General features: G+C 50.3%; 1 protein-coding gene across 1 annotated transcript in view; it reads right to left on the reverse strand.

Annotated features, from left to right (window-relative positions):
• The window catches only part of LOC140412136 (junctional adhesion molecule C-like), a 377,296-nt gene extending 364,661 nt beyond the window's left edge, over positions 1-12,635 (reverse strand). Inside the window, exon 1 of the mRNA XM_072500801.1 lies at positions 12,543-12,635. Within this exon, the coding sequence (XP_072356902.1) occupies positions 12,543-12,594 (52 nt within the window). The 5' untranslated portion in view covers positions 12,595-12,635. The remainder of the gene's footprint in view (positions 1-12,542) is intronic.
• Positions 12,636-14,614: the final 1,979 nt, after the last annotated feature.

Consider the following 14,614-nt stretch of genomic DNA (forward strand, 5'->3'; position numbering starts at 1 on the left):
ACTGCTGTAAATCCCTGATCCCCACACACTGCTGTAAATCCCTGATCCACACACACTGCTGTAAATCCCTGATCCACACACACTGCTGTAAATCCCTGATCCACACACACTGCTGTAAATCCCTGATCCTCACACACTGCTGTAAATCCCTGATCCACACACACTGCTGTAAATCCCTGATCCACACACACTGCTGTAAATCCCTGATCCACACACACTGCTGTAAATCCCTGATCCACACACACTGCTGTAAATCCCTGATCCACACACACTGCTGTAAATCCCTGATCCACACACACTGCTGTAAATCCCTGATCCACACACACTGCTGTAAATCCCCGATCCACACACACTGCTGTAAATCCCTGATCCACACACACAGCTGTAAATCCCCGATCCACACACACTGCTGTAAATCCCTGATCCCCACACACTGCTGTAAATCCCTGATCCGCACACACTGCTGTAAATCCCAGATCCACACACACTGCTATAAATCCCTGATCCACACACACTGCTGTAAATCCCTGATCCACACACACTGCTGTAAATCCCTGATCCACACACACTGCTGTAAATCCCTGATCCCCACACACTGCTGTAAATCCCTGATCCACACACACTGCTGTAAATCCCTGATCCACACACACTGCTGTAAATCCCTGATCCCCACACACTGCTGTAAATCCCTGATCCCCACACACTGCTGTAAATCCCTGATCCACACACACTGCTGTAAATCCCTGATCCACACACACTGCTGTAAATCCCTGATCCCCACACACTGCTGTAAATCCCTGATCCACACACACTGCTGTAAATCCCAGATCCCCACACACTGCTGTAAATCCCTGATCCACACACACTGCTGTAAATCCCTGATCCGCACACACTGCTGTAAATCCCTGAACCCCACACACTGCTGTAAATCCCTGATCCACACACACTGCTGTAAATCCCTGATCCACACACACTGCTGTAAATCCCTGATCCACACACACTGCTGTAAATCCCTGATCCCCACACACTGCTGTAAATCCCTGATCCACTCAAACTGCTGTAAATCCCTGATCCACACACACTGCTGTAAATCCCTGATCCACACACACTGCTGTAAATCCCTGATCCACACACACTGCTGTAAATCCCTGATCCACACAAACTGCTGTAAATCCCTGATCCACACACACTGCTCTAAATCCCTGATCCACACACACTGCTGTAAATCCCCGATCCACACACACTGCTGTAAATCCCTGATCCACACACACTGCTGTAAATCCCCGATCCACACACACTGCTGTAAATCCCTTGTCATGATATTCAAACACACACATCATGATAGACACACCAACAGACAAATCAGAACACACAACACCACAACCAATGACAGAAAGATATAAAAGCACAGACACAACCCCTGGTGGTCGGAAAGAGCGGCAGGGGAGAACCAGGACACAGCCATAGCTGGGGACACTCAGGGAGACAGCACGTGCAGAGTATCCAGAACGAACTGTATTATAAGAGTTATAATAAAATAGAGTTGTACCACATACAACTGTGTTGGCTCATCTGTGCACCAGAGCACCCAACACCACATGGTACAGGAGTGGATCGATACCTGCCGGCATACATCCAGTGTACAGAGACAACCAGCAGTGCCCAGGCATAATGCAAGAGCTCCCGGTTCCGCAGGCGCTCCAGTGTGACGGCGACCTCCACGAAAACTGGCGGCGATTCCGGCAAATGTTCGAGATGTTCCTGGCGGCAGCTGAACTCCAAGACCTGGATGACAAGGAAAAAATTGAATTTCTCCTCATCGTCGCCGGTGCAAGGGCAAGAGAAATATTCACAAGGTTCAGGTTCTTCAGGAGGCAGCAAAGGTACGATTACCAGGCAGTCCTGGACAAATTCTCCAAGTACTGTGAAGAATACGCAATCCAATGGGGACTTAAAGGTAAGACAAGCTGCAGTACTCACCTCGTGGCTGGGATCCCGGAGCCCGAGGTCCAGGGCCTGAGAGAAGGCTGGGTCGAGGTCGGCGGCCATCTTGCTAAAGGTATAACGCTAGCACAGTTGCGCGAGAAGTGCGCAGAACCGGAAGTTTCGTTTGCGCATGCGCGAGATGCTGCGCATGCGCAGTCAAGAAAACGGCCATCGGTAAAGGAACAGCGATCTGAGCATGCGCAGTCGCTTCCTACGTGCTACATACCGAGCGTCAGGATGTCAGAGGCCCCAGACTGCACCAATTTAAAGGGGAAACGTCCCAAATCCAATTTAAAGGGGAAACGTCCCAAATCAAAAAAACAAAAATCTGTTAAAGCTGTAAAACAACCTTCCCTCACCTGGAATGACAGCGCAGTGCCGCAAATTGACCCAGGAGATGAATTTGACCTCCGAAGAACCCTCCGACAAGCAGTTACCTATGCACAAGCCGATGATTCCGACCTCGAATACTTCGATGACGATTTTTACAGTGTTTCCGGACCTCGCGAGCCCAATGATAGCTCCGTGGTCCTATACGACTATGACTCGGACGAACCTTTCGTGTTGCACATTGGCGGCCCCCACATTGAATCCGACGCAGATGCGGATTCATTTTTCGGATTTGAGGATCTTCAACCCAGCAGATATGACGTTCCAACTTATCAGTACCGGATGATGCTGCGGCCTGACATTACCAGACGGGGAGTGGTGCAAGCACACGGAGGGTGCCCTGCTGCCACACAGAGCGTGGTCCACGTCCCGCTCAACGTTCCCGACTCTATGAAAGAAGACATGCAAGACTCCAGAGTGCAGTCCTCGCATGAACCAGAAGTGACTCCAGTGTCACAAGCTTCCACGGCAAGCTCGTGGACAGCCTCCACGGTGGAGGCGGCGCAAGACTCCAGAGCGCAGTCCTTGCACGAACAAGAAGTGACTCCAGTGTCACAAGCCTCCACAGAGAGCTCGTGGACGGACTCCACGATGGAAGGAACGCAGGACTCCAGAGCGCAGTCCTTGCAGGAACAAGACCATGAGGGTCTAGCAACCTCTCCTGACCAACCAGCGGCAGACGATGCAAGTCTGCCATGCTCCCGTGAACAGCAGGAAGGCTATGACAGCCTACCATGCTCCACTACACAGCAGCATGACCATGACGGTCTCTCATGCTACAATAAAGGGCACAGCGCTGAAGACTGTTCAAGCCCAACTGAAGACAAGCCAAAGGAATCGCCTCGTCCAAGCCCGAAGAAAAAAGGTTTATGCGCTGACCTTCAGGATCATTGTAGCCGAACAGAGATTAATAATGCAGCACGGCCACAGAAGGATGCTGAGGATTTCCTAACGAAATTAATTGTATGTTTAACTTGCAAGGAGCAGACTGAGAATTGCCAGTGTTTTAGTACGGATCGAAAAAATGGACAAGACATTGATCCTCAGGTGATGGAAATAACACAACCTGACTCATATCCACGGCAGGGACAAATGTCTCCCTTCAACACAATGCCGCAAAATCCCAACTTCGGAGACCAGCAGTTCGTCAGTAATGACTCTTCAAACCTGGAAGGGAACATTAATTGCATTGAACCTATACACACTCCACTGATTATTGAGCAGAACATTGGAGCAAGAATCCTGAGGACACCGACATCGAGTAGCCAGATAACGAATTTAACACCCACAGCAGTTTCAAGTGAACCAAGTGTGCTTTCCACTAATGATGAAGATGCAGATAAGGTCGAACCGATTATCCATTGTACCACACTAACCCCAGTGCTCAAGCAGTTATGTATGGGGAGTATGATGTGGGCAATTGAGAACAGTAAAAAAGAGACTGTGACCATGCCAGTCCCAGCAAAATCAGACCCAGAGACCATGAAGGCATGTACATCAAACAAAGTTACATATGAGGTACCTGAGAAGAAAAGTGAAACGGAATGTTCTTTGGAAAATGGTACAATGTCGATAGAAACAGTGGATACTATATTCGAGACCATACATATGGGAGAATTTGGGGGTAATAAACAAGGTTCTGCAATGTCTGGGGGAAGATTTAAAGTTCCAAAGAAGAAAAGCCCAAATGAAGGACAATGGCAAGACAATGACAGTCCACCGACATGGTGTGCACCACCAGATGAAAACTCTGACAATTTACCCAACCCTAGTGAACAGCAAGCTGCTAATGACGATCTATCCACGGGATGTGAGACGAGTGACGACAGCATCCCACTTCCCATGCAAAAGGTGCAAGGTGACAGACCTCGCCTAGTGCGTACCAAGGCACTCAACGATCACGGTGGGACCACTGACGACTGCGGTGGCGGCGCACCGCTTCCACCCTCGATGGCTCGAGCCTCTCCACTGGTTGGTGCATTCCTGCATGTTCCGACTCCAGAAGTGCAGCTTCAGGGAATCTCGGCTGCCTCCAGTGAACCTGTTGGGACTCCGGATGGGGGGCATCGACGGAAGGCAGACCGGACTCCAGATGGGGAGCAGCCAAGCGCCGACTCTGATCTGCGCACGCCAGACCTTGCTCCGGACGGGCGGTGTCGCGGCCTCGGTGATGGCACGCTCAGGGTGACGGCAGATGCCACGGCGACAGGGAATGGATCGCGTGGCAGTCCCACTGGGTCGGCAGTGGCAACCAGCACCGGCGGTCCAAGATGGACACACCAACTCGCGCCATCGCCAGACGTTGATGCGAGCAACAATTCTCTATCCAAGGCGACATGCTTCGACGTTTCTCTGCGGAGTCGCCCTTCCGGCACAGCAGGTGGCCGGAACCAGCGTACACGGTCTTGGCCAACTTCCACATCTGGCACAGTCATCGCCTTGCATGATATTAGTGATGGTGCTACTTCAATGGCAACGACCTATCGGCTACAAGATGCCGTCCACCACAAACATAAAAAGAAAACAGACTCCACCTTGTTCCTGGCATGCAGGGCGGATGGATTGGTGCGTAGGCGCAATCAGCGGGCTCTGTGCCGCCTTCCACGCTCGCAACTGCACCGTACGCACACGCCGGATCCTCCACTGGTTCCCAAGGATGACTTCGTGGAGATGCCACGGATCATGCCCCTTCCATCGCCACCAGAACCAAACCACAGCCAAGGCACCACTAACAAAGATGTTGAATGTCATATTTGCAAGAATGAAAAAGACCAAGCACTGCAGGAAGTACAACAAATGGTAAAGTAGAGACTTCGGCAACAGCATCACCTCCAACAGTCCAAGGTGAACCAGTGTGACCCCAAATCTCCACAGCTGAACCGGCTTGAGGACCAGCCCATTCTTGAGGCGGTCACCCATTAGACTGGGCTTATAACGCTGTTCATACGTTCAAAAAGTCAAACACTTCTGTATTACAACCTGTTGTTGTTTATTGTTCCAGATATCGTCTGACCGGACCAATGTTCAAGTTTTTTTTTTTTCTCTCGCATCCAACTTTTGTTATGGTACAACCTTGTTAGTGTGACGCACCCGACATCGCCCCATGTAAATAGTTACGTCATAAACACACGCTGTACACAACACAAACGCACACTCTTAGATGCACTCACGACACAATTGTATTTATAACCACGTAGGCACTTGTCTTTGTAAAAAAGGGGGATGTCATGATATTCAAACACACACATCATGATAGACACACCAACAGACAAATCAGAACACACAACACCACAACCAATGACAGAAAGATATAAAAGCACAGACACAACCCCTGGTGGTCGGAAAGAGCGGCAGGGGAGAACCAGGACACAGCCATAGCCGGGGACACTCAGGGAGACAGCACGTGCAGAGTATCCAGAACGAACTGTATTATAAGAGTTATAATAAAATAGAGTTGTACCACATACAACTGTGTTGGCTCATCTGTGCACCAGAGCACCCAACACCACATCCCTGGTCCCCACACACTGCTGTAAATCCCTGATCCGCACACACTGCTGTAAATCCCAGATCCACACACACTGCTATAAATCCCTGATCCCCACACACTGCTGTAAATCCCTGATCCACACACACTGCTGTAAATCCCTGATCCACACACACTGCTGTAAATCCCTGATCCCCACACACTGCTGTAAATCCCTGATCCCCACACACTGCTGTAAATCCCTGATCCACACACACTGCTGTAAATCCCAGATCCACACACACTGCTGTAAATCCCTGATCCCCACACACTGCTGTAAATCCCTGATCCCCACACACTGCTGTAAATCCCTGATCCGCACACACTGCTGTAAATCCCTGATCCACACACACTGCTGCAAATCCCTGATCCACACACACTGCTGTAAATCCCTGATCCACACACACTGCTGTAAATCCCTGATCCACACACACTGCTGTAAATCCCTGATCCACACACACTGCTGTAAATCCCTGATCCACACACACTGCTGTAAAACCCTGATCCCCACACACTGCTGTAAATCCCTTATCCACACAAACTGCTGTAAATCCCTGATCCACACACACTGCTGTAAATCCCTGATCCACACACACTGCTGTAAATCCCTGATCCACACACACTGCTGTAAATCCCTGATCCCCACACACTGCTGTAAATCCCTGATCCACACACACTGCTGTAAAACCCCGATCCACACACACTGCTGTAAATCCCTGATCCACACACACTGCTGTAAATCCCTGATCCCCACACACTGCTGTAAATCCCTGATCCACACACACTGCTGTAAATCCCTGATCCACACACTGCTGAAAATCCCTGATCCACACTCACTGCTGTAAATCCCTGATCCACACACACTGCTGTAAATCCCTGATCCCCACACACACTGTAAATCCCTGATCCACACACACTGCTGTAAATCCCTGATCCCCACACACTGCTGTAAATCCCTGATCCACACAAACTGCTGTAAATCCCTGATCCACACACACTGCTGTAAATCCCTAGTCCACACACACTGCTGTAAATCCCCGATCCACACACACTGCTGTAAATCCCAGATCCACAAACACTGCTGTAAATCCCTGATCCCCACACACTGCTGTAAATCCCTGATCCACACACACTGCTATAAATCCCCGATCCACACACACTGCTGTAAATCCCTGATCCACACACACTGCTGTAAATCCCTGATCCACACACACTGCTGTAAATCCCTGATCCACACACACTGCTGTAAATCCACTGATCCACACACACGGCTGTAAATCCCTGATCCACACACACTGCTGTAAATCCCTGATCCTCACACACTGCTGTAAATCCCTGATCCACACACACTGCTGTAAATCCCTGATCCCCACACACTGCTGTAAATCCCTGATCCCCACACACTGCTGTAAATCCCTGATCCCCACACACTGCTGTAAATCCCTGATCCCCACACACTGCTGTAAATCCCTGATCCACACACACTGCTGTAAATCTCTGATCCCCACAAACTGCTGTAAATCCCTGATCCACACACACACTGTAAATCCCGGATCCACATACACTGCTGTAAATCCCTGATCCACACACACTGCTGTAAATCCCTGATCCCCACACACTGCTGTAAATCCCTGATCCACACACACTGCTGTAAATCCCTGATCCCCACACACTGTTGTAAATCCCTGATCCCCACACACTGCTGTAAATCCCTGATCCACACACACTGCTGTAAATCCCTGATCCACACACACTGCTGTAAATCCCTGATCCCCACACACTGCTGTAAATCCCTGATCCACACACACTGCTGTAAATCCCTGATCCACACACACTGCTGTAAATCCCTGATCCCCACACACTGCTGTAAATCCCTGATCCACACACACTGCTGTAAATCCCTGATCCCCACACACTGCTGTAAATCCCTGATCCCCACACACTGCTGTAAATCCCTGATCCACACACACTGCTGTAAATCCCTGATCCACACAAACTGCTGTAAATCCCTGATCCACACACACTGCTGTAAATCCCTGATCCACACACACTGCTGTAAATCCCTGATCCACACACACTGCTGTAAATCCCTGATCCACACACACTGCTGTAAATCCCTGATCCCCACACACTGCTGTAAATCCCTGATCCCCACACACTGCTGTAAATCCCTGATCCACACACACTGCTGTAAATCCCTGATCCACACACACTGCTGTAAATCCCTGATCCACACACACTGCTGTAAATCCCTGATCCCCACACACTGCTGTAAATCCCTGATCCACACACACTGCTGTAAATCCCTGATCCCCACACACTGCTGTAAATCCCTGATCCACACACACTGCTGTAAATCCCTGATCCACACACACACTGTAAATCCCTGTTCCACGCACACTGCTGTAAATCCCTGATCCACACACACTGCTGTAAAGCCCTGATCCACACACACTGCTGTAAATCCCTGATCCACCCACACTGCTGTAAATCCCTGATCCACACACACTGCTGTAAATCACTGATACACACACACTGCTGTAAATCCCTTATCCACACACACTGCTGTCAATTCCTGATCCACACACACTGCTGTAAATCCCTGATCCACACACTGCTGTAAATCCCTGATCCCCACACACTGCTGTAAATCCCTGATCCCCACACACTGCTGTAAATCCCTGATCCACACACACTGCTGTAAATCCCTGATCCACACAGTGCTGTAAATCCCTGATCCCCACACACTGCTGTAAATCCCTGATCCCCACACACTGCTGTAAATCCCTGATCCACACACACTGCTGTAAATCCCTGATCCACACACTGCTGTAAATCCCTGATCCCCAGACACTGCTGTAAATCGCTGATCCCCACACACTGCTGTAAATCCCTGATCCACACACACTGCTGTAAATCCCTGATCCACACACACTGCTGTAAATCCCTGATCCACACACGCTGCTGTAAATCCCTGATCCCCACACGCTGCTGTAAATCCCTGATCCCCACACACTGCTGTAAATCCCTGATCCCCACACACTGCTGTAAATCCCTGATCCACACACACTGCTGTAAATCCCTGATCCCCACACACTGCTGTAAATCCCTGATCCACACACGCTGCTGTAAATCCCTGATCCACACACACTGCTGTAAATCCCTGATCCACACACACTGCTGTAAATCCCTGATCCACACACACTGCTGTAAATCCCTGATCCACACACACTGCTGTAAATCCCTGATCCCCACACACTGCTGTAAATCCCTGATCCACACACACTGCTGTAAATCCCTGATCCCCACACACTGCTGTAAATCCCTGATCCACACACTGCTGAAAATCCCTGATCCACACACACTGCTGTAAATCCCTGATCCACACACACTGCTGTAAATCCCTGATCCCCACACACACTGTAAATCCCTGATCCACACACACTGCTGTAAATCCCTGATCCCCACACACTGCTGTAAATCCCTGATCCACACAAACTGCTGTAAATCCCTGATCCACACACACTGCTGTAAATCCCTGATCCACACACACTGCTGTAAATCCCCGATCCACACACACTGCTGTAAATCCCAGATCCACAAACACTGCTGTAAATCCCTGATCCACACACACTGCTGTAAATCCCTGATCCACACACACTGCTATAAATCCCCGATCCACACACACTGCTGTAAATCCCTGATCCACACACACTGCTGTAAATCCCTGATCCACACACACTGCTGTAAATCCCTGATCCACACACACTGCTGTAAATCCACTGATCCACACCCACGGCTGTAAATCCCTGATCCACACACACTGCTGTAAATCCCTGATCCTCACACACTGCTGTAAATCCCTGATCCACACACACTGCTGTAAATCCCTGATCCCCACACACTGCTGTAAATCCCTGATCCCCACACACTGCTGTAAATCCCTGATCCACACACACTGCTGTAAATCCCTGATCCCCACACACTGCTGTAAATCCCTGATCCACACACACTGCTGTAAATCTCTGATCCCCACAAACTGCTGTAAATCCCTGATCCACACACACACTGTAAATCCCGGATCCACATACACTGCTGTAAATCCCTGATCCCCACACACTGCTGTAAATCCCTGATCCACACACACTGCTGTAAATCCCTGATCCCCACACACTGTTGTAAATCCCTGATCCCCACACACTGCTGTAAATCCCTGATCCACACACACTGCTGTAAATCCCTGATCCACACACACTGCTGTAAATCCCTGATCCCCACACACTGCTGTAAATCCCTGATCCACACACACTGCTGTAAATCCCTGATCCACACACACTGCTGTAAATCCCTGATCCCCACACACTGCTGTAAATCCCTGATCCACACACACTGCTGTAAATCCCTGATCCCCACACACTGCTGTAAATCCCTGATCCCCACACACTGCTGTAAATCCCTGATCCCCACACACTGCTGTAAATCCCTGATCCACACACACTGCTGTAAATCCCTGATCCACACAAACTGCTGGAAATCCCTGATCCACACACACTGCTGTAAATCCCTGATCCACACACACTGCTGTAAATCCCTGATCCACACACACTGCTGTAAATCCCTGATCCCCACACACTGCTGTAAATCCCTGATCCACACACACTGCTGTAAATCCCTGATCCACACACACTGCTGTAAATCCCTGATCCACACACACTGCTGTAAATCCCTGATCCCCACACACTGCTGTAAATCCCTGATCCACACACACTGCTGTAAATCCCTGATCCCCACACACTGCTGTAAATCCCTGATCCACACACACTGCTGTAAATCCCTGATCCACACACACACTGTAAATCCCTGTTCCACGCACACTGCTGTAAATCCCTGATCCACACACACTGCTGTAAAGCCCTGATCCACACACACTGCTGTAAATCCCTGATCCACCCACACTGCTGTAAATCCCTGATCCACACACACTGCTGTAAATCACTGATACACACACACTGCTGTAAATCCCTTATCCACACACACTGCTGTCAATTCCTGATCCACACACACTGCTGTAAATCCCTGATCCACACACTGCTGTAAATCCCTGATCCCCACACACTGCTGTAAATCCCTGATCCCCACACACTGCTGTAAATCCCTGATCCACACACACTGCTGTAAATCCCTGATCCACACACTGCTGTAAATCCCTGATCCCCACACACTGCTGTAAATCCCTGATCCCCACACACTGCTGTAAATCCCTGATCCACACACACTGCTGTAAATCCCTGATCCCCACACACTGCTGTAAATCCCTGATCCCCACACACTGCTGTAAATCCCTGATCCACACACACTGCTGTAAATCCCTGATCCACACACACTGCTGTAAATCCCTGATCCACACACGCTGCTGTAAATCCCTGATCCCCACACGCTGCTGTAAATCCCTGATCCCCACACACTGCTGTAAATCCCTGATCCCCACACACTGCTGTAAATCCCTGATCCACACACACTGCTGTAAATCCCTGATCCACACACACTGCTGTAAATCCCTGATCCACACACACTGCTGTAAATCCCTGATCCACACACACTGCTGTAAATCCCTGATCCACACACACTGCTGTAAATCCCTGATCCACACACACTGCTGTAAATCCCTGATCCCCACACACTGCTGTAAATCCCTGATCCACACACACTGCTGGACTCTTCATGGCCTCTGAAGCAGATTGTCCCTGAACCCAATCACATGAAACTAGCCAGTCCAGTGCGAGTCTCCACGCAAACTGGAAAACTGCTGAGAATTCCACTAATCTTGGTCATGTCCACCCGGCACCCAGACTCCGCTGCCACCCCACACCCCTGGGTGCCCTCCACCCCTGGTATCTATCTCCATTAGATACAAACAGCAAAAGAGAGAAAGTTCCTTGGCCTTCTCCTCACTGCCCTACTTGTCACAGTGACGTGTGTTTACAATGATGTACAATCCTGGGAGTGATCAGCTCTATACAATGGGAAAGAAATATATTCCATTTACGTAGCACCGCTCACATCCTTCAGACAAGCAGTTCATTTTCAAGGTGCTGACTATTGTGAAGTTGGAACATTTGGCAGTCAGTTGATGCACATCGAGCTCTCACAAAGCAATGGGATAAATGAGCAGACCGCCCATTGTGTGATGTTGGACAATCAGCCGAGATTGAGGCTCAGTCTCCAGAGTGGGTGTGGAGCTGCGTTCCCAATGGCCACTGTGGGTCTCGAGGAGGAAAGTCCCGACTGGCCGGCCTCCTCAACCGATGTCCGGAATGACCAATCCAAGTGGGACTCAGCCTGACGGGTGCTCTTTGGTGTCCAAGAGCAATTTCACAACGTTCCACATGAAATGCCAATGCTTACGCTGAAAGGATTCTGGATTCAGGAGAAATCTTGGGACTGGATCCTGCTGGACTGGAAATTCCGGAATATTCAGCACAAATAGAATAGTTGAGAGGGACTGAGCAGATACAGGAATTATCACGCGGGAGCGATTCCTGGTTGTCTATCACATACTCAGGAAGAAACTGTGTGAATTCACATCCACATTGAACAAGACACATCAGAGCTCACTGAACAAACTGAGACACATACTCACCCAGAGCGACACAGAGGGACAGGGCCAGAGCCAGGAGCATCTTACACATCATTTCAGAATAAAGATCCTGTTCCTCGAGACTCGGTCATTTGCATTAACAACCGTGCAGCAAAGTCAGGAAATATTAATGTTCCAAACATGACTCCAGGAAGGGGAGGAGCTAATAGGAGGGTGACAAATTCTCACATTCACAGCTTCGCTCACACGACTGGAGCTGAGCTGAGGTTGGGAGGAAGGAAGTTACTCAATAGCATATCAGAATACTGGGTAAACTCAGCAGGTCTGGCAGCATCTGTGGAGAGAAAAACAAAAAGGATCAGGAGGGAGGAAAAAGGTCACAGTTGGAAGTTGTTGAAATAAATATTGAGCCCTGAGGGCTGTAACCTGCCCAATCGGAAGGTGAAGTTCTGTTTCTCCAGTTTGTGTTGGGCTTCACATTGCAACAGGCCAAGGGCGGACAGGTGGACATGAGAGCCAGGTGCTGAGCTGAAATGACAGCGACAGGAAGGTTGGGTCATTCTTGCAGACTGAGTGAAGGTGTTCCGCAAAGCGTTTAGTCTCCCCAATGTTGTTTCGAGTGGTGTTCCACAGGGCTGCGTGTTGGGACCTGACTGTTCTTGTGAAATATTAGCGATTGGGACGTGAATGCGAGGGGCACTATTGGGAAATTTGCAGACGACACAAAGATTGGCTGAGTGGGGGACAGTGGAGAGGATTGCTACAATCTCCACAATGATATAGATGGGTTGGTGGAGTGGGCGATAAAGTTGCCGATGGAATTTCACACCGAGAAGTGGGAGCTCGTGCATTTAGGGAGGTCAAACAGTTGTAGGGAGTACACAATAAATGGGAATATACTAAGAGGGCTAGATGGAGTGAGAGAGCTTGGTGTACAGATACACAGGTCCCTAAGGCAGCAGTTCAAGTAGAAACATAGAAGATAGGAGCAGGAGGAGGCCACTCGGCCCATCGAGCTGCTCCGCCATTCATTCTGATCATGACGTGGCGATGCCGGCGTTGGACTGGGGTGGGCACAGTAAGAAGTCTTACAACACCAGCTTAAAGTCCAACAGGTTTGTTTCGAATCACTAGCTTTCGGAGCGCTGCTCCTTCCTCAGGTGAATGAAGAGGTGGGTAGATCCTCTCCACTTTGAGCCGGCAGTTTGCGGTGTCGATGGTAGCCGTGGTCATTTTGATCATCCAGCTCAATAGCCTAATCCCACTTCTCCCCATAGCCTTTGGCCCCCTTCACCCTCAGCGCGATATCTAACTGCTTCTTGGAAACAAAATATTTTGGCCTCAACTACTTCCTGTGGGAGTGAATTCCACAGGCCGACCACTCTCTGGGTGAAGAAATGTCTCCTCATCTCAGTCCGAAATGGTCTCCCCCGAATCCGCAGACTGTGCCCCCTGGTTCTGGACACCCCCACCATCGGGAACATCCTTCCTGCATCTACCCTGTCCAGTCCCCCCCACCATCGGGAACATCCTTCCTGCATCTACCCTGTCCAGTCCCCCCCACCATCGGGACCATCCTTCCTGCATCGACCCTGTCCAGTCCCCCCCCCACCATCGGGAACATCCTTCCTGCATCTACCCTGTCCAGTCCCCCCCACCATCGGGAACATCCTTCCTGCATCTACCCTGTCCAGTCCCCCCCACCATCGGGAACATCCTTCCTGCATCTACCCTGTCCAGTCCCCCCCCACCATCGGGAACATCCTTCCTGCATCGACCCTGTCCGGTCCCCCCCCACCATCGGGAACATCCTTCCTGCATCGACCCTGTCCGGTCCCCCCCCACCATCGGGAACATCCTTCCTGCATCTACCCTGTCCAGTCCCCCCCACCATCGGGAACATCCTTCCTGCATCGACCCTGTCCAGTCCCCCCCCCACCATCGGGAACATCCTTCCTGCATCTACCCTGTCCAGTCCCCCCCACCATCGGGAACATCCTTCCTGCATCTACCCTGTCCAGTCCCCCCCACCATCGGGAACATCCTTCCTGCATCTACCCTGTCCAGTCCCCCCCACCATCGGGAACATCCTTCCTGCATCGACCCTGTCCAGT

Source organism: Scyliorhinus torazame, chromosome 1, assembly GCF_047496885.1.
Source record: "Scyliorhinus torazame isolate Kashiwa2021f chromosome 1, sScyTor2.1, whole genome shotgun sequence".
Lineage (NCBI taxonomy): Eukaryota > Metazoa > Chordata > Chondrichthyes > Carcharhiniformes > Scyliorhinidae > Scyliorhinus > Scyliorhinus torazame.